Raw genomic sequence first — 21,390 nt, 5'->3', positions numbered from 1 at the left:
GAAAAAAAATCCAACATATGAGAATGATTTCGATACCAATAATTAAATCAAACATCAGTCCGTTTTATCAAAAACTATAATAATTATATAACTTAAATATTTAAATAATACAGTTTAAAAGTCATTTTCGATCGTTTTGCAGAGAGGAAAATGTCTTATAAAATTTATTATTTAAATATTTGAGTTATGATTGATTATAGCTTTTGTAGTTATTCTTGGATAACAACAAATATCTGAAATATATATTTTAGGTGATATAATTGAATGAAAAAAATAGGGTACATTTTTCTACCAACTTAAAATAAAGTTTTGGTTGGGGACTAGACAAATAAAATGAGATTCTTATCAAACTCCATTGCAGAAATCAATATCACACGGAACACTTTCAAGATCAAGAAAATTTCAATTTCTCAGATAAACTGAAAATGGAAGAAACGTCATACAAATCAGTACAACTTGAGATGTGATTCAAACACGAAAACCATGAGAAAAACGAAATTTTACATGCACTAAACCATAACAAAATCAAGGGTCATTTGATTCAATCACTTGCTAACTGCTAGCGTTATCTAACAACATTCTTATTCGTCATCGTCATTATTTATTCCATCAAAAAATGGATCTTTAAGAAGATCAGCAGCTGATGGCCTAGCTCTCGGCTGAGCCAAACATTTCTCGATAAATGCTTTCACCTCTGGATCCTTGACTTTGTTCATGGCTTGAGGCCTCACACCGGAAGTTACTTTTTTGTATATCTTGGCAACGTTGTCACATTCTGTGTAAGGTAATTCAAGAGTCGCCATCTCGAGCAAGCACATGCCGAATGAGTATATGTCTATTAGCTCGGTGTAATTTTCCTCATAGAGCTCCGGTGCCATAAATTCTGGCGTCCCAAGTAACGAGTGTGCTGAGTGGTTTTTCCCAACTATTGCAGCCAGGCCCAAATCGCCAATTTTCACCTATTTAAGTGAAGCAGTGTTAAAGAGTAAATCAGCATCACCTGATTGATTTGAGAGCAGTGATTATTTAATCAGAGCATAATGATAGTTTCAAGGACATGTATGTTTATGTTAAGCTCAAGGGAGAGAACTAAGAATGGCAAGCACATAAAATTAAATCTTTTCGGTAAAATAGTAAACGGTCAAGGAATCACGTGAAACAGACCGATAACTTACTCTCTTGATCATTAATCAGAGCATAATGACAGTTTCAATGACATATATGTTTATGTTTACCATGAATGGTGAGATTTTTCGACCTGGTTCAACTAAAAAGCAACGCTAGTTTTTGCACATATTTGGTGATCATTTCATATGATTTCCAGAATTTTCCAGCAACCATTCAAATCCTCATAATCAAAGCAAAAGAACCCGAAAACAAAGGAAAAATGAGACAAATTAATATATACCTGCCCGATGTTTCCATTAATAAAGACATTGCTACAATTTAGATCCCTGTGAATCACGCAAGGCTCCTGAGTATGCATGTAGTGCAAACCATTAAGAATTTGCCTTGACCACTTCTTCAACGCCTTAATCGAAACTTGCTTGTGTTTCTTCCTATACTCCCTCAAATTCCCTGAGGTACAAACTTCGGTGATAAAGTTCAACGTATTCCTTTTTTCATCTGGCCAAACCGAGTATAACGCAATGATGTTCTTGTTTTTCAAGGTCTTCAATAATCGAACCTCAGAATATAATCGGTTTATCATGGCTTCATCTCCACAGAAGTTTCGCAATTTGACCTGGTTCCATGCCACCTCTATACCTTCTTCTTGGTCAAATGCTCTGTAAACTTTTTTCACCGCCCCAGACCCAAGAAGCTCGTTATACCTACCATATCGACCCGTGGGGTCGACTTCCACAAAAGGCTCCTTATCTGGATCAGCAAGATCAGAACTCATACCGGGCATCTACAGAAGATTATTATTTTTAATATACATAGCGATTGATTCTGATAAAAAAAATAATGATGATGATAATAATAAGAACTTTAAAACACTCATTTAATGATAATCAAGGACACGAATTTGTCCAAGAAAAGAAAATGCCATGATTTCACGCGCATTTCTCAACTTCTGATTAAAAAATCAGTAAAGAAAAGCAAAGAAATCCCAAAATTTTCCAACTCAAGCCGACATAAACAACTGATTCATTCAAATAAATCGGTATAAACTTTCACCTAAAACCACGTATATTTCCTCCACACAGTATCGATCAAAGAAAACACACAGTTCTTGACTGTATTCCACAACCCAGAACCAAACTACCAACAATCCCGGAAACCACAATTCCCATCATACAAAAGCACGAGAGACAGCAAAATCTTGAAAATCCTACCAAAAACTCAAAGCCCTTTTGCGAATTCTCGATGCCGTAGGAATTAAGGAAACCACCGCTTTTCCCCGAAGTTTTCGTGCGAAACATGAAGACAGAGAGAGGGGGAGGCTGAGATATTTATACAGTACCAGCTTTGGAATGGTTGGTAAACCTCTTCTTCTTGGACTATTATAAAATTAAACTAAAAGGGGTTTATAAGATTTTTAATGATTTTTTTAAAAAAAACGTGAATTTTTGTGGAGTTGATAGCTTTTTATTGTTTTTTTTTTATAGAATATTATAGAATTATAAAATAAATTTCATAAACTTTTATAAATTTTTATCAATATTTTTGTAGACTTTTATAAACTTTTTCATAGAATTATGTGGATTTTATTATTTATAGTTGTGATTTATTTTTTTATTAATTTATTTTAAATAATTATTGTATATAGATAATGTGGGGACCCGGACGCTAATCATGTTCTTAATCATCATTGGGACTAATTAATCAATTATAAAACAGGGTCTAAATTTTTTTTAAAATGCTGAACGTAGTGGAATAAAACGTATATACATCTCAGTATAAAAGTACAAGTCCTGTACCACATACATTTATTCAATTAAGGTTTAACAGCTAATATCAAGTGTCCAACCCTATCTCTAATCCAAGTCCGGAGCCTCCACTCTAATCACGATCTTTCTTCATCTTCTCAACCCTGAACCTGTCCCACATGTTGTCATGCACACATACAAAACAAGACAACAGCCGGATAACTCCGATGAGAATAAATCCCAGTATAAACAATGTAAACATGCAATCATATAAAAACATATACAAAAGCATATAACAAATATCATTCACATGCAGCCAATCAACAAACATGTATGATATCAAAACTGTAAATCAACTAGTCGTATCAGACTTGACTCAAACAACGCGTCGTCTCAGACTCGACTCATTCCTAATCTAGGGATCCCGGTTTTGAATATTGAGAATTATATCGAATCTCAGTCGATAGGAATGACTCAACCCTAAACGGCATCGATATAATTCCTATATCCAGCGTCTGGGCAAAACAGCCACAGAATTGACGAATCAGTCAAGGATTAAGCGAATCAGCCAATAATTAGACGAATCAGTCAGGGACTAGGCGAATCAGCCCGATAGCCAGACGAATCAGCCGGTAACTTGGCGAATCAGCCAATGACTAGCGAATCAGCAGTCAATACATGCATACAGTAAATAGGCGAATCAGCCGATGACTAGAGAAATCAGTAGTCAATACATGCAGTGGCTATAAATCAATGGACTACAAACATCAATCTCATCAATTACAAATATCAATGTAATAAACTAAGTATGTGATTTAGGGAGACTCGAGTCAAACCTCACTCGAGTTGTGCAATCCCAACTCAACATTAATTTATACCTTTCTTTCTGATGCTCTGACTCTGTCGAAGTCTCGAACTCAAAGCCTGTCAATACTTAATCTGACAATAACAATATCGAGGGTACGGTATCAATACACCACTCAAACAACATTGGATATAATCAGAATTCAATCAAATTTTGTTTCAACAGCACAACGTCATAGTCTCAATATACCCAACAATATCATCTCAGTCAGCTATTAATTCTAACATCTCATAATCGGTAACAATTCAATTCTGATATCAAATCGATTCCAAAACAACTCCGAAAATCATAACAATTCCATATGGTATTTGTTCTTCAGTCCGGTTTCGATTATACGATGTCTAACATGACAAGAACATCATATATGAATCATATCAGATTCTGACAATACCATAATTTCAAATCATATCAAAACGTAGCAAAACTTACGTCCAGTTGTAGTCTACGTCGATAGGAACTCAATACTGAAGTCGTATTCAAAATCTAACGGACGGATTGAAATATAAAGGCGTAAGGATTTTCACCTTTTCTCTGACGCCTTCTCCTTTTCTTATGAATTCTGAACGAATTCATGATATATATATATATATATATATATATATATATATCTCGTACATGCAAGAGGGCAAGTGGCTCATCCCTCATACTGCACGTCTCGCGCATATGCGCGACTAATATCAGCGCATATGCGCGAGACCTACTGGTCTCGTGAATAAGCTTCTCGGCAGCTCGCGCATATGCGCTACTCATCTCCGCGCATATGCGCGAGGTCCTCTGGACTTCACTTGTACAGGCTCGCGCATATGCGCGACTCACTTCGTGCATATGCGCGAGGTCCTCTGCCCATGTCGCGCATATGCGCATCTGTGCCGCGCATATGCGCGAGGGCTACTGTTCCTCGCACATTTTCATGCATTATCTCGTCTTTCCCGATCCGATCCTTTCCGTCTATAATCATATCAATTATCCCCAAATCATTTCGGATTATCATAATCAAAATCTCGGGCATTACAGATAACCTCTTCAATTTTATTTTATTTTTATTTATGAATGTAAATGAATTTAATTTATTTAAAATTTAAATTAATTTAATTTGTGAAAAACGACAAATGAACTATCCAATTTATTGAAATAAAATTTCAATTCTTTATGTCAATTCAACATATTAATGAACAATATTTTTATGAGTTCATGATAAAAATTTTATTAAAGGAACAATCAAAAAATGATTAGTCTTTTATTAAAAAAAATCTAATCATTATTGACATTTTGATCAATATCGCTCCACATTTCATTGACTGTGGTATCCCTCCATACACTAGTATTTGCTAATTGTTATTCTTGAGTATCAAATAACCTGATCCAATTTAATGTCTTCATAAACTTGTGCCGATGAAGACAATTGAGCTTCATTATCTGGTTCAATTTGAAATTCATCACATCGACACTCATTTCGAAGAAAATTGGATAATCCAGCACAATCAAATACAAGCTCTGTTTGGGTCGTATATGAAAATTGAGGAGTCATCTTGAATATTTTTGAACCGTGATTTAAATATACTAAGTGTCCGCTCAATATCATTCCTCAAAGAAGCATGACGAAGATTGAACAACTCTTTAGCATCAGGATGATGACCTTGACCTGTGAATTCATGAAGATGATAACGTACATCTCGAAAAGAAGCCAAAAATTGATGTCGATTTGGATATCTATCATCCATTAAAAAATATTTACCCATCAAATCATATTTGTAGAATTAACTAATGAATAATATACATAATCTTTGAAAACTATAAAAATATAAATATTCATATAATATACAAACAATATGTCAAAAAAAAAAAACAACACAATTAGTTGTACCTGAAATTAAATAGCAAGCATGTTAAAATATTTGTAATTATGATAACTTTATAAAATTTTAATATATTTAACTTATTACTATATATGTGTTAATAAACTTATAAAATTATATATCAATCACACACACATATATATATTCTCATTCAAGTTAATAAAAATATCATATGCAAAAATTTTGAGTTATAATCAAAATTAATATATAAATTAATTAAAATTATAGAAAATAATTAAACATAAAATATTATATAATAATTAACAAAAAAAATTAAACTTTATTTATTAAAAATAATTATTATTTTTAATTTATAAAGCAATAAAATATTATAAAATTTTTTATTATGTAGTGTAATAATTTTTAAAACTTTTAAATAAATATAATTTAAAATTTTGTGAAGTTTTGTTATTGAAGTTCTAAAAATAAAATGAATGATTTTAATAATTTTGATTTTAAATTATTGTTAACAATAAAAAAGAATATATTTTTAAACAATACAGATAAAAAGAAAAATAAATAGATTAAAAAAATGAATATTGTAGTGTTATACTGAGTATGTAAGTTTGAGAGATTTTTCAATTAAATATACATCCAAATCTTCAGGTTGAATGAAAGATTTTTTTGACATTTTATTGTTGTAAGTTATGCTATAATTATTGTACTTAATAAAATTTCATGGAGTTATTAAAAATCTGTTGACATCTTGAATACATGTAGACTTTTGTAGAGTTTTTAAAGTCAAGTTTGAATACCACATGACTTTTTAAAATTTTACAAAATTTTACATAGAATATCACTAAATTTTTATAAAATCATTAAAAATCTATTGACATTTCGTATTTTGAAGTTTAATTTTGAAGGCATTTATAATTTTATATATATATATATATATATATATATATATATATATATATATATATATATATAATTTGTAATTATAGTTTTGATCACGTGTGATTTTGCTCAGAAATTGGAGACCTATACGTGTATATATGATTAAAAAAAGGCTATAATCTTTAATGATTATAAATATATTCATATCTCTGTTTTAAAACAGCAAACGTCATAAAAAAACATCTGATAAGTTATACAATGAGAAATAAAACTTATTTAGTAAAGTAATTATTGATTAAGATTCAATTGTAGATCGTGCAATCAAATTTAATGTGATTGTTCGTTTCGGTTGAAAATTCGTTTCGATTAAATTTTTATTATATTGAAAATCAAACCGTTAACTTTTGAGAACATCGAACCAATTTGTTATAGAAACTCAATATGAATTCAAGAAAAATAACGAGCGGTATATATAAACACAAGAATTACGTGGTTCGATCAAATATCCCGATATCAAGAAATTAGATAATAACCAAAGAAGAAATATATGCTTTTTTTGGTGGAAATTGCATATTTTGAATGTATTACTGTATTTTTTCCATTTGTTCTTATATAATTATGTTCTTATGATTTTGGTCATAAGATTTGGTATAAATAGAATAGTGTCGTATCAATACTCCCAATTATTAACATTAAAAAAAGAGAACATTGACAAAAATTATAACTGAAATTTGAGGACAAGTATTACTAAAATCGCGATAAACACACATATATAACAAAATTACCATTTTTCCTATTTTTCCAATATTTCAAAGTTTTATAAAATAGCATTAAAACACACTGGAATCCACCTTCCCAAACCCTACCGATATTTCGCTTGTTTTTTTTTTTTTTTTATAATTTTGATATTTTATTTTGACATGGATTATAATGTCATGTTAATATTTTTTTGTAATAAAAAATAATCAAAATTATTTTAAAAAATCGAAAATTAGAAAACTATAATTGAAATTTTATAATACAAATTATCAAAATCGTAAATAAAGAAACATACCGCGTAAATTTGGAATTTTCCAAAAAATTTCCCCAATTGTTTTAAAGTTGAGTAGATGTCTTGTAAGACGATTTCACGAATTTTGATCTGTGAGACGGGTCAACCCTACCGATATTCACAATAAAAATTAATAATGTGAGCATAAAAAGTAATACTTTTTTCATAAATGATTCAAATAAGAGATTTATATCATAAAATACGACTCATGATACTATCTCACACCGATATTTGCTTTTAAAGTGTCAAAATATAGCATTGAAAGCTAAAGCACATTGGAACCCGACCACCCCCCAAGCCCTATCGATAATCGGTGTTTAGGAAACAACCGGAGTCAATTTTCCCTCTTTTCAACCTAAATTTCTAAAAAGAAAAAAAAAATTTGCAATGGCGTGCGTGAATTTGGAAGATGGATATAGGTTTTCAATCTGACCCGGGTTATTTGTTGAGACGGGCTCGCATCTTACTTGGGAATGGCTATGGCTGTTTCACCGAAATCCGCTATTTTCCAGCTGATATCAGGTAAATCTTTATTGCCCCTCTCGGTGAACTTTCGCATATAGCAAGTAATAGTTGTTGTCGGCTGCATGCCAAGTGTTTGATGAATTCTGACGGAGGAAGTTTTATGGAGATAGCAAAACATTCTTTTGATCTGCTGCTAGGATCCACCTACTCTTTTGTTTGCCACATAAACTCATTTTTCAAGATTTTGTTTTTTAGATTATTATTTGTTTGATTATATGATATTTGGGGTTTTTTGAATCTACTTTTTTTTTCATATGGCGAAATTATAATTATATAAAGTGTGCGCTCGGGTGGTGTTTGGATTGAATAACTTTGTTTTAAGAATGAATTTGAAAGGTTTGAAGCAATTCCGATATGTTGAAATGCCTTGTTTTACTAAAGTTAAAATTCAATCATTTGAAGTCGAAATTATCCAAACAATATGATTAACTTTGTACTTGAAATTTGAACTCTAATCCACTTATTACTTGAATCCAAATGTTCCTTGGCAAATTCTTTCTGAAAAATGCTATAAGGACAACCTGTCGTCAGAGATGTTTTTGATGAAGAAACTTGGAATTTGTATGGTTTTTCTGCATTGGAACTTTTACCTCCTTACAAATATTAGTCATTGGTTCTCAACCAGTGCCGTGTGAACCTCTTTACATTTCTTCTTCGTATGTGTAATGTGAGCGATGATCCATTCCATCTTCTTGTCCAGTTTGATGCGATAAAATTACTTCTATTGAGGATATTTAGAAGCACTAATCATCCAATGGTGTTGTGCTTCCCGTCAACACCAAAGAAATTGGCAGCAACTGTAGCTTTCTTCCTTGCTGGTGGCTCGTTGTTTGCTGCAGGCTTGCATTTGTCATATGCAAATGTTGCTCCTCAACAAGCTCGGATCAAAGCTCGAACTGACTTTGTCAAAGAGCGTTTAAGAAAGAAATCTGGGAAGTGATACGAGTATTATTCGTTGATTAGCAAGGCCATCACTGATCAGTTATCCCACTTCATTGTATGCTTCAGAGAAAAACGGTGGCTGTTCAAGATCCCTAGTTTCTTGAAGATTTCTGATGTTTTTAAGTTGTAAGAAGGCAGGGTATAGTGATAATGAAGGCAAAGGACTCAGAGCGACAGCTCTGCGCGGGTGAAAAAATGGCAAAAGTGGACGTAAGAGGGTAACCACTCTGCTTTAATTAGAAATATATAGGATATCTGAACCGTTCATCTCAATAAGGACCAAGGGACTAAATTGGTTGTGAGATACAGCAATCGAACAGGTGTAATCATTACCAACACTTGTAGAACGTTTCGATAGGAATTCAACTCAACTTAGCCGTTTTTCCTTTGTACAAATGCAGCCATTGCACGAATTTTCTCTTTAACTAGTATGAAGCACGTGCGATGCACGTAAATACAAATTATATGATAAAAATAAAAAATTTGATTTTCTAAAAAAATAATTTGAATCATTTTCGAGTTTTTTGTCAAATTAAAATTGAAGTTGATAATTTTATGTTATCTAATAAATTATAATTAGCACAATATATAGAATCAAATTAAATGAAACAAATTTTTAAAAAATATATATTCAAACATCAAGTATAAGGCATAATAAACTAAAAATCAATCAACTTATGGACTTTAAAAAATGTGAAGGGTAATAACCATAAAACATGTTTAATTAGTATTAATTATTAATTAATAGACTAAATGTGAATTTACATAGGTTACTTGATTGATAATTGAAATAAGTAAAAAATGTGAAGGGTAATGACGTCTATTCACAATTGGAAAACATTTGAATTATCCACACTTTTATAGGTATATAGATAGAGCAGGGAAACTACTGATATACTTGCAAATGAGTTTCTGATCGGATATCCTCATCAACGCTTAACTATACCAGCCGTTTTTCCTTTATATGCATGCAGCCAGTGCACGAATTTTCTCTTTAATAGGGCAGGGAAACTACTGATATACTTGGAAATGAGTTTCTGATCGGATATCCTCATCAACGCTTAACTATACTTCCACGGGGTATACACTAGCATGCAGTCACCTGATTTTGGTTACAATAATATGATGGTGCAACTCTCATTAGACTTCTCATAAATGGCGTCTCAGCATCCTTGAGTAAGTTCAATACATTGATTGAGATCCCAAGCTACTAAGCAAAGCGCTACCATGGAGTTAAGAATGGGTAAATGCAAGGCTCCACGCACCAGCCGAACTGGCACAGCAGCCCGACAAACACTTGCACGGTTCAGTTGATCAAGAGTACACTCTTAAAGAGTCCAAGAAATCCCAACTGTATCGTGGAATCCAATTTAGTGAGGGAATACCTCCTAAGGTCAGAAAGCTAATTGTATATTGACATTTACTAGAAATAAGAAAAAAGATACCCTTGATATCCATAAATAATTCAAGTATGTTACATGTAAAATCATCTGTATATTTTAGTTTCTCAGTAAAATAGTTTCTTCTTATTAGAGACAATATTCGAGTAAGATCAAACTTAACTATTTAATCTCTAAAGTACAATTGCAATTTTTTCCTGAAAAATTCACACTCCCCATACATTTCTACATTATGCTAAGTTAAATTTAAATTACATTCATATTCCTTCGGCAAAATTGCTGTAACTTTTAGCAACCTGAATTTCAACATAAAAAATTCAAATTTTATTTATGTAGAAATTGACATCAGTATCAATCCACACCAAAATAATTATTAATACAAAATTTACGACGGGAAACAAGGTCCACAGTGAACGAAGAACAATTAACATCAACACATTAAACAACTCCGTTCCCTACCTAAGAAGACATCCAATTAAATCAAATATATTGGCCAAAAACCATAATACCTACAAGATCGATCGACATGAAGAACGATCATCTGAGTGCACTAGCCGTGTAAGAAGCTCAACAATATCAGATATAAAATAGGCAGGGGTGATGGTCGATAGTCGTGCTTTATCTCAGGATACCACAATAGCTGCAAGAACGATAGCGATGACGCTCAGGACCATGCCGGCCACCACAGAAGACTGCCCATTTTGTGGGGTCGGTACAGGTACTGTAGAACCATCACCATTGTTCACGACCGGGGGCTTTATGGCAGGAGATAGAGGAGGCTCGACGATGTCACTCTCTGTAAGGACTGGATTCGGAGCCTGAGCAGGAGGTAAAGACACCATTAGTGGGAGAAGGCCTCCTGGCAGGACTGGAGTCATATACACGGGCAAGTCTTTATACCCTAAACATCTGTTTTCTGTAAACCAGACAAAAAACTTCAATTCAAAGTGGAAGAAAATTCAATCTAAAGTGATTGTTGTGGTCAAATAAAATAAAGATCGGCAAGGCAATAATAATAGACTTTAAGGATGTACAGTAGACCATTTAATTAACTTGGGTTATGAAGACAAAGACGAAATAGTTACCAGCGTTGTCTAATGTATGCAGGCTCACATACATGGGTCTCCACTCAGTGGTGCCAGAGCATGACAGATTCTAATAGCAGGAGAAGCAATAACAAGTTTTGCACAGTTTCGACAGGATCATGATTTTGACTGATGTAACATATTCGTAGCAGGGATCATACATACAAACTCACAATTGCTGTATAACATAATTTATTTTAACCATTAACTCTAGAATGCCACGGGACTTTCTTCTATGTCCATTGAATGAATTCAATTTCATTAAAACTGCCAGAACAATCCTAATCATAATGGTTATATGCAAATGCCAATGAACACATGAAGAAACATAAGCATTTATTAGCAATGTACGTATCCCGGTATTAATATGATGGGACATGAAAATTGATGTGTTTTCTTGAACCCAATAAAATTGTAACATAGTAAAATCACAACCTCAAATAAACAAGAAGAAAAGGAGGAGGAAATATAAGCATTTATGGTTGAACTTACTTCTGTATTTAGCAGCAGTACCAGGGTAGTCGGAGATGACACCATTAATACCCATATAAGAAACATATTGGTTAGTCTCTACATATGCATCAGAGAAGAAGTCCCATGGTTGAGATACAAACTCGTTTCGGAATAATCGGACATAGACGGGGAGACCAAAGGCCTGCAATGTCGGAACAACATTTGTTTCACCCACGAGGAAGGCCTGATTAGTTGGAAAGACAGATCTTTTATTAATGACCACAGAGCTAGCAAATTTCTTTATCTCCAAAATTGTTGAGTTTACAATGTCGCGAACGTCCTCGTCAACTTGGTAAACAAGTTCGTAATCAGTGCTGCTTTTGAACTTCTTTAGCACTGCACTATCGCTAGATTGTATCATAGTCTTCTTTCCTGTTTGATTGCTGTAACCAGATTTGCTCAAAGTATCCAAAACTGCATCGGTTACACTTAGTCCCTGGTTCTCAGCTAGATATGCAGCATTCTGCTCAAAGGAATAAAAATGAAATGCCATCTTGCTCAGAGTTATTGTCAAAATAGATAAGTTTTCTACTTAGTGGAGAGTCAGAGTGAACTATTAAATAAGAGAATAGTAAAAAATGAAGTCATTCAATTCCTCCAAATAAATCAAGTTATAAACCCACAAGAATGATAGTTTGAGATCAAAACAGGCACTGACAAAATAACGAAGACATTGAGACGTTAGTCATTTTTTGGAAGAAGTCAGAACTCTTTCGAGCGATAAAGTTTCACAAAATATTGTACTCATATTGGCTATGTTAAAAGCGGATGCAATCAACTTATGGCTGTAAATTTGTAAGATTACTGGTTGGAACATTGTTTATTTAATTAAGGATAGTTTTATTTTGCACATTCTATTGATAAAGATCTTGATTACTATAGCCTATGTTAAGTGTAGGTGCACACTTGTGCATCATTATGGAATACAATGCTTATTGACTGCATTTTCTAAATTCATTGCAGGTCAATATAACATCTAATAAGAAGAATATTAACTTGCACACACTGGAGATTATTTTTATATTTCAACATTTGAATCCGATGGAAGCGTTAAAAACAGATCCAGCACCATTTATATTGATTACACTCACCTCTATGCTGATCAAGACTCCAGATAAAGAAGATGCGTTACTTGCAAATGCCAGAAAATCAGACAATTGCATCAACTTCCCATCATTCTTGGCTCTTGGATTTCGGAACAGCGAGAAATTTGTATAAGGATTGAATATAGCAGCTGCAATTCAAAGAAAACATGCCTTAAAGAAAATTCACACATGCATCTCTGGATATGCTAGTAACTGAGAAATCTTATAATTGGTAGAAGTTAATCCAACTAAAAAGTTGGGCAATTGTCTTGATGAAGCATCATATGCTCCTTGGATCTCAAATCTGGTGCAAACCTCAAACAAAAGGATTGCCGTTTTCAAGGTTGTAAATAAGTTCTGTCAATTTTCACTTCATGCGAAACATTTACGTAACTGACGGTTTGAAAACCAACCCCCAAGCTTATTAACTTGGTAACTTTAGAAGTCAGCCATTCCATATGCAAGTCTGTGTATTATCTCTAGCTAACTTGCAGTAATACTAAATCGGTTACGAGTTCACTTACGCTTCAAGCCATTTATTTCGCTCCATTTGAGATCATAAGCAAAAATTCCATTCGTAATATCAAGTTCTGGGTTAGTTGTCGTGCGGTTACTGAAGTTTAACTCGGCAACATTTGTCCTGTCTCTGAGGTTGATAGATCCCAAACAGAAAGGTATCCCGTCATTTGTTATTTGAACAGGACAATCAAGTATATCCACACCATCTGATACAGCTTTGCTATATGCCTTATCAGTACAACCAGGATAGTCCCCACTTGCTCCCTCAGATGAGATAATCGAAAAATTTGCTGAAATGATGGCAGGGTAAAGCAATGCTATCAATAAGGACAGCTCAAAAGTTGCACAAGCGTTATGCAGAAACCAAGTGAAATCTAAAAGGACATTTCCAACTGGATCCAGAGAAATGCAAGCAAGGATATATGCATACCTTGCACTTTCGCATTTTTTTCCAAGTGTGAGAAACAATCTGCAATGAGAAAAAAGTACCCAACGCCAAATGAGAAAATAACAAGATTACTAATTTAGATATGCAAATTTAATGTTCTAAAACGAGCCACAAGCCAAAACATTATTTGCCTATGGCTTAAAAATCAAGCAAAACAAACAAGAACAAAAAAAGGATATAGTTAAATTCGAGCCTGACTCTTTGAATTCAGTTGAACAAAACAATCAAGAACAAAAAAGTTAGGATTAGTTAAATTCAGGCCTTAATCTTTGAATTCGATTGAAAGCACAAACCTTAGGCATCTGTGAAATTAATAAAGGTTTTAACCTTTGATAAATAACTTAACAAAAGAGAATCACTTTCCATTATATTGCTAAACTATAAAATATGATCTTTAATAATTCTCACCTAACGTGCCTTGTACAGGTATAGAACTCTATGTGTGGTTGCTAAATGAGCTTAAAATAAGATTTAATTGAGCCCATAACATATACTAAATAATTAACTCTGAAAATAATAAGAAATAAACACGAATGAGGGCCATAAATAACTTGATTAGCCTCTAATTGAAATTCATTATTAAACATTGTCCATGAATAAATTAATTTGAATTTCAACTCCTGATCTTTCAATTTTCGAGCTAATTAATAGCACCCCTGACATATTCTAAATAATTAAATCCAAAAATTACAAGAAATATGCAAGAATGAGAGCCATAAAATAACTTAATTACCCCCTCATTAAAATACATTATTTATTACACACAGAACAGGAATTATTTAATTTGAATTCCAAACCCTAACCTTTCAATTTTTTGACTCGCTTTATCTCCATCCAAAATTGAAATTGCATGACATTGATTTCTTCCAATCCAAAGAGCATTAAAGCCCTTGAATGGTTTTTTATTATTTTTTCCATTGTTCATGGTGCAGATTGCATTTTCTGAGAGCCTTTGCTTAATGCATATTCTCTTTCAGAACATCATACACGATTTATATGAGATTATTTCTTACCTATGGTAGCAGATGGAGTAATAGGATAGTCAGACAGAACACCATCAACCGAAAATTGGCCGTTGTCAATATAGGAGAGATACTCAGCCACAGGATCGTAGCTGTAATTGTAAGGCAAAGGCGCATCATTCACAAAATTGGATGCATAAACTTCGAGACCAGCTTTATGAGCTTCCAGCACAAGAGGATCAAATTTCGACAAGTATAGACTGTTGTCCACTGGCCATATGTAAGACTTAGGAACAAGAATTCCTGCGGCGAAGGTTTTAATAAATGTAAGATTAGTCAAGAAGGAGCCATATGTTTGATTGGTTGAAGGCTCCACATCATCACGCCTCAGAAGTTGAAATATGAGCTTCGTAGGCGTTGATTTGAATCTCGTTGCGATACTTCTCAGGAAGTTCACCTCCGGCGACGAAATATAATTAACGATCAAGCTTCTAGGAAGAGATATAACATAGTTTCTCATACTCAGATTATGCTGGCTGAAAAATATGTCATGCTGCGCAAGGTTTTGATGTGAAGTAACAATTATCAGAACTTTGAAAATAAAAAAATATAAATTAGGCTTGCAATCAAGAATGATTCAATATCATCTACCTGAATATTTAACCATAATCCTGCTGGATATGTAAGGTTAACCACGTTATCAACTGTGAGAATTCGCATTTGTCTACCATCAAAATTTGGAGGCCGAGAATAAATCCCTTGTATCACTGTCCCATGTATCAAAGAGACTTAAAAACTTAGCAACATCTAACTTACAAAGTTATAACTTAATACTTTCGTTTTATCATAAAATTTTGGTTTACAGCATAAAAAAAAATAAATAAATAAACCAATAACACCAGTAATAAATGGACAACGTAAAACATATAGATATGACTGATTAATCGAACTTACGATTGACAGGCACTAGTTCATTGAGGGAGAAATCAACAGAAAACCATCCTTTCATGGAGTTCCCATTCACAGTGTATGTATTGTCCCTTTTTGGGTACAAATCTCCAATGTCAGAAGCATTTTGTAGCAAAATATCTGGAAAGCAAATTCCAGATCCATCTTTTGTCAGTTGAACATCACACCATACATGCAAATCAGGTAGTCCAGTTTGCATCGCAAGCCCATATGCAAAATCACTTGAATCTGGAAATATCCCAGAAAATCCACCTCTCGCAACGACCAGAGGTCGATCTCCTGCGACAACATAGCCGATACATAAGTTAGCGCAAACCAACATCTATAAGAGGATGCCCAAATAGCAAAGATGAGAGACCGGGATTTTACAAGCTTTTACAGCCAGTTTATTATATGTATACACACTCCCAATAGCAACTGTAATACCGTGGACAAATCTGGATATTGAAATAATTAAGTTTTTAATTAATTCGTCCACAGCAGAATGGTGGGTTGAATTTGAATTCGCACACTAGCAGAATTATCACATTTTGCAGACAATATGCCGAACTCCATGAAGACAAGTTTCACTCATCTGACTTGAGGACCCTCCATTTTCTGAATCATGGAAGAGGACATTGGAATCCAAATATGATTATATAGATTCACGGAAGTCATTAATTTCAAGGAGACTTTTATTCAGGTCAAAATTTATCTGCCTCCGAAAATCATCTACACACACAAAAAAAATTCTGAAAGCGTCACAAAAATTGATTCCAGTTTCCCATTATAGATGTGACAATGACAAAATTAATGCCCAAACTGTTGGAGATTTAAAAAATAAATCTATAAATCATGTGATTAAATCCATATATCACAACACGTCAGGAATTCATGTCGAGCCTATAGAGAATCGACCACCTTATTTTTGTCTTGGCTGATAACCTTAGCGGTCTTCGACCTATCATAGAAGACTTAATTGGGCTGAGCTTCTACCCATTAGGTGGATCATATCAATTTATTTAATACTTTGAAAACACATAATTAATTAGATCACTTTATTGGGTGCTTTGTTAGATATCATGTCCATATACAATTAATTAAATTGATTGAGCGCACAAAATAATTCCAACACAAACAACTAAACAAAACCTTAACATCCACCTTTCTCAAGTTGATGGAAAAAGGTTTATCTATGAAGTAGAAAATGCAGCTCAAGATTCAAGCTAAATCATGTTCCCTTTCTCACTTAAGCGAATGCTAAAAGTTAAGGTTCAGACTTAAAGCTAATGCATTGAGTGACCCCAGGAATAAAGAATATAGTAGAAAAATAAATTTAAGCAAAGTTCACATAAACGCACGGACACTGATAGACAATGGAGATCTCATACCGCTAAGAGTTTGCCATTTAGATCTCTGAGCAGCAACCAACTCCACCGAAGAGCAAAGCAGGAGAACCGAAAACAAGCAAGCAACAGGCTGGAGCTCCCACATTGCCGGTACAACCCCCGCCAGTGAATATCCTGCAAAACCCGAAGTACCACAGCTCACCGGATCTTCCAGACACCGAAAACTGCAGAAATCGAAGCAGAACAATGATGATTCGCAGCAAATCTACGGATTCTAGCTCCGATCATGGCTTAAAAAGGAGGAGAAAAATTCACTAGAAGGGGTTGAATTTTTGTTTAATGCCCAGCTTGCACGTTCTACTGGGCTTTTTGAGGTTGTCAGCATGTTTTGTCCGAAGCGGCTCGGTTTGGCAGCTGTCCTGTCCCGAGCCGCGGCTTGCTGAATCGGTCCGAAAGAGACAACGAATACGTTAAATAGTTTTTTGTTTATTAGTTAAATTTTGGCTGTTACTTAATTATCTTTCTTTGCATTAAATTGTCAACTTTAAATACTACCTACTCATACGTTATTGCTAGATTTTCGCATCATGAATATGTAAGTCAATTTTCATAAATAGATATAAACACTCATGATATAATATAGATTTACCCGAATCAGGGATGATCAAAACGTTACTTTTGATGTATTCGTCAGATCTTTGTAATCGTGTTTAACTATTTAAGAAACTTTTTGTTATACACTAGATTGGTTATTAATTACATACGATATCTGTGGGTACAATTAAATGCTATTGTGCTATACAATCTGCCTTAGAACTTTGTGATTAATTCAAGGAACTTTTTATTGTAAAAGAAAATAATAAATAAAGCTAAAATAAAACTTGAAATTAAATATAACCCGTTGAATAACCCAAATTTTTTTATTATTTATTTGTTAGAATAACCCTATAGTATTGTTTGATTAGTCAAACAACGTATATAAATTAAACCGTTGACTAACTAATCGATGCAATGGTCTAAAATAAATATTTTTATAATCCTTCATTTTTAGTGAAAAAAAACTATATACGTAAAATAATTATAAGTAGGTCTCTTGTGAGACGGTCTTACGAATTTTCATCTGTGAGACGGGTCAACCCTATCGATATTCACAATAAAAGTAATATTTTTTCATGGATGACCAAAATAAGATATTTATCTCACAAAATGCGACCTGTGAGACCGTCTGACACAAGTTTTTATCAATAATTATTACATGATCTCGCTAAATACAAATTGATGCTACCACTTGAAGCATTATCACAACGTTTCCCAATTTTTTTGGTCTCCGAATGTTTTTTGATATGGATATTATGTCTATTTGGTTATCAAAACTGAAATTTTTTTATTCAAACTCCAAATGAAATGCAAATTATTCAGGTTAATACTTTGCAAGTTCCAATCTACCAAACACTTGATAGACTATTTTCTTCGGTTTAAACTAAAAAAACCAAATCCAAATTGCATGATATATTTATTGTTGTTGATTCAATACTCGATTTAAAGTAAACTGATATACCGAAAATTTTAACAAAATTAAATTTTATTTAATTAACCCGAAATCGAACTGCATGCTTCGACACGATCTTTGAACGGATTCGACTTAGATTCAATATGGAAAAATATTAAATTCGATTTTGATTATACATGTAGGTAGCAAATTAATTAGCATCACATTAGGATAAACTCTTTTACGTAGAATTGTCATTGGAATCTATTTCAGTCTGGACCGGAGCTTGCGGCTTGAGCCGGCGATTATAAGCCGTGAAAGCTAGCTGGCGACCACAAAAATGGTCAGCGCTTCTCTGTCTAACAGCCAGCAGGACCGCAAACCCCACACGCAAAAGACCCTACGCATTCATGGGGTCCATGATTGGCACTTCAAATTTGGTTTTTTTTTTTAAAAAAAAATAGAGTTTTCAAATTTCAAAATTTAAATTGACATTGCTAATTTTAAAATTCGCTTCTTTGATACGAGATGTTGTGTTTGGACAATTACTCGCAAACATTTATATAAAACTGTTTTTTACAAATAAAATTATACATTTATATAAAACTGTTTTTTACAAAAAAAATGTTTAATAACAAATATATGTTTAAACAATTGGCAAAAACTTGTGTGACACGGTATCACGGGTCGTATTTTGTGATATGGATATCTTATTTGGGTCATCCATTAAAAAATATTATTTTTTATGCTAAGAGTATTACTTTTTATTGCGAATATCGGTAGGGTTGATCTGTCTCACATGTAAAGATTCGTAAAATCGTTTCACAAAAGACCTACTCTAAACAATTATTCTATAAAAATGTTTTTACATTTAAAAAGCAATATCTTTTTATTTTCTACATTGTCTTCATTTCTAAAAATAAAACACTCATTTGTTTTTAAAAAATATACTTGGATAACACTTAAATAAAATATTTAATATTATCCAAATACATACTTTAAATTTTTTCTAAAAATGTTAGATATTTGACATGGAGGGAAAAAAATTTGCACCTCAGTTTGTTATTTTTTATGCTTATTTCAATAAACCAGATGATTGTCATCGGATATGAGTGTCATGTATATTATAAGTAATTGGTATGCATAAACATATATTTGAGATTTGAGAAAAATGAGCTTTATATTGAATTCACTAAATATCATAGGATATACTTTACACATCGAGTGACTAATATTACACCACAATGATTAGTATGATAATTTTATTTAATTTGAGATGAGAAATATAATGCACATTGATTGAATCATAGTGTTTATATCTGGGGCAAATTACAGCGGGATCCCTCGTGAAAATTATAATTGTCGAAAAGCCTCGTGTGAAAAAATTAATAGGTTAATATGTCCTTGAACTTCTAAAATTTTTGGCTCACAACATCTCTGTGTCCAATGTTGTGATTACGCATGCTACATGTAGATGCAACTACTTTTGTTATTTTTTTATGTTTTTTGCTCATGAAAACTTTTTAAGCAAACATGTATAGCTCGATCCACTATGGAATCCGTGTTCATTGCCTTAGATAAGGCCGGGGAAGAAACCGAATGGTTGAGAAATTTCCTAGAAATATTCCTTGCTGGAATAAGCCAGCCTTTCAATAACATTCATTGTGATAGTAAATCGACAATAGGAAGAGCACATAACATTATGTACAATGGTAAGTCTCGACACATTCGATGGAGACATAATACCATAAGACAATTAGTCTTATGCATGCATTAATTTCATTAATGTGGGGGATTGTTAGATAAATGAAGAAGGAAGAGATGTGAATGAAAAAGGGAGTGAGAATTGTCTCACATTGGAATATTAGACAAACGTGGTATCTCTTATAAGCTCTAAGTTGAGCTAAGGGTTTGGGCCCCAAGGGATACCAGAAGTTTTTAGAAGGGAGAAGACACAGATAGGCTGTGTCTCGGTGTAACACACGTGCGCGCAGTCGGCCGGCTCGGCGTGGCGTGGTGCGATCTTTGAATAATATTGATCTTTTTAGATCAAATTTATTTGGAAAATAAATTTGTTAAATCCGAACAGAAGCTCTCGCGCTGGTGCGCGACATTATGTGTGCGTCTGCTGCTTTTCGGAGTGCCTGCACAGAACCAGGCGCACTGGTGCACACAAAGTGTGCCGCCCCAGCGCGCCTCTTACTGGTTTGGAGCGAAAAAACACAGAACTAGACGCGCTGGTGCGCGCAAAGTATGCCGCCCCAATGCACATCCTACTGCTTTGGAGCGGCACGCAAAGTATGCCGCCCCAGCGCGCCTCCCACTGTTTTAACACACGAACCAGTGTGTGCGCGTCCCTTCTCGAAGGTTGTGTCTACTCTAGCCTACTGATTGCACCAAATAATGTGTCACTTCACTACTCGCATAGAGTTGTGACTCCTCTACACATCCGGTCCGAAAAGTTGTGACTTTTTACGCATCTGGTCCGAAAGGTCGTGTCTCTTCTACACATCCGATGATCATTTATAGATAGTCATTCTCAGCCATTTTCGAAATATTACTCATTGCAATTTTCGCTGCACATTTCTTGCCATCTTGCTGCATATTATTTTCGTTTCATTTTTTGAAAGCTACTACTGTAAT

At 33.6% G+C, this 21,390-nt stretch overlaps 3 protein-coding genes across 6 annotated transcripts; 1 reads left to right on the top strand and 2 right to left on the bottom strand.

Moving 5' to 3' along the window:
• Positions 1-383: 383 nt before the first annotated feature.
• Positions 384-2,494, bottom strand: LOC142540681 (putative serine/threonine-protein kinase WNK11). Of its 2 annotated transcripts, none has more exons than XM_075647020.1 (3): positions 2,340-2,494; positions 1,409-1,912; positions 384-959 (listed from the first exon to the last, which is right to left on the bottom strand). In XM_075647020.1, exons 1-3 carry the CDS (start codon positions 2,424-2,426, stop codon positions 582-584), a joined length of 969 nt encoding a protein of 322 aa, XP_075503135.1. In that variant the 5' UTR covers positions 2,427-2,494; the 3' UTR covers positions 384-581. The 2 variants fall into 2 exon arrangements, with proteins under 2 accessions (XP_075503135.1, XP_075503136.1); XM_075647021.1 differs by having other exon boundaries at positions 2,182-2,468.
• A 5,237-nt stretch (positions 2,495-7,731) lies between these two features.
• On the top strand, positions 7,732-10,497 carry LOC142540680 (uncharacterized). Of its 3 annotated transcripts, none has more exons than XM_075647019.1 (3): positions 7,732-8,004; positions 8,708-9,269; positions 9,924-10,497. In XM_075647019.1, the coding sequence occupies exon 2, from the start codon at positions 8,762-8,764 to the stop codon at positions 8,945-8,947; it is 186 nt and encodes a 61-aa protein (XP_075503134.1). In that variant the 5' UTR covers positions 7,732-8,004; positions 8,708-8,761; the 3' UTR covers positions 8,948-9,269; positions 9,924-10,497. The 3 variants fall into 3 exon arrangements, with proteins under 3 accessions (XP_075503134.1, XP_075503133.1, XP_075503132.1); XM_075647018.1 differs by having other exon boundaries at positions 8,708-9,377; positions 9,951-10,497; XM_075647017.1 differs by having other exon boundaries at positions 8,708-9,377; positions 9,826-10,497.
• A 153-nt stretch (positions 10,498-10,650) lies between these two features.
• On the bottom strand, positions 10,651-17,692 carry LOC142540679 (glycerophosphodiester phosphodiesterase GDPDL3-like). The gene is made up of 9 exons (XM_075647016.1): positions 17,301-17,692; positions 15,916-16,209; positions 15,613-15,728; positions 15,013-15,514; positions 13,982-14,020; positions 13,557-13,841; positions 13,039-13,181; positions 11,927-12,410; positions 10,651-11,265 (listed from the first exon to the last, which is right to left on the bottom strand). The coding sequence occupies exons 1-9, from the start codon at positions 17,401-17,403 to the stop codon at positions 10,973-10,975; spliced, it is 2,259 nt and encodes a 752-aa protein (XP_075503131.1). The 5' UTR covers positions 17,404-17,692; the 3' UTR covers positions 10,651-10,972.
• Positions 17,693-21,390: the final 3,698 nt, after the last annotated feature.

This window comes from Primulina tabacum, chromosome 3, assembly GCF_025594145.1.
Source record: "Primulina tabacum isolate GXHZ01 chromosome 3, ASM2559414v2, whole genome shotgun sequence".
NCBI lineage: Eukaryota > Viridiplantae > Streptophyta > Magnoliopsida > Lamiales > Gesneriaceae > Primulina > Primulina tabacum.
The sequence above is the reverse complement of the archived record's forward strand: the minus strand, read 5'-3'. Positions and strand labels throughout refer to the sequence as shown.

Excerpts from the sequence above, each read along its gene's own strand:
- LOC142540680 (XM_075647019.1), top strand. The coding sequence starts at position 8,762 with ATGGTGTTGTGCTTCCCGTCAACACCAAAGAAATTGGCAGCAACTGTA.
- LOC142540679 (XM_075647016.1), bottom strand. The coding sequence starts at position 17,403 with ATGTGGGAGCTCCAGCCTGTTGCTTGCTTGTTTTCGGTTCTCCTGCTT. Across the intron at positions 15,515-15,612 it reads GATTATGGTTAAATATTCAG|CATGACATATTTTTCAGCCA; the intron begins GTAGATGATATT and ends AACCTTGCGCAG. Across the intron at positions 13,842-13,981 it reads AAAAAATGCGAAAGTGCAAG|CAAATTTTTCGATTATCTCA; the intron begins GTATGCATATAT and ends CCATCATTTCAG.
- LOC142540681 (XM_075647020.1), bottom strand. The coding sequence starts at position 2,426 with ATGTTTCGCACGAAAACTTCGGGGAAAAGCGGTGGTTTCCTTAATTCC. Across the intron at positions 1,913-2,339 it reads AAAAGGGCTTTGAGTTTTTG|ATGCCCGGTATGAGTTCTGA; the intron begins GTAGGATTTTCA and ends AATCTTCTGTAG. Across the intron at positions 960-1,408 it reads TTAATGGAAACATCGGGCAG|GTGAAAATTGGCGATTTGGG; the intron begins GTATATATTAAT and ends TCACTTAAATAG.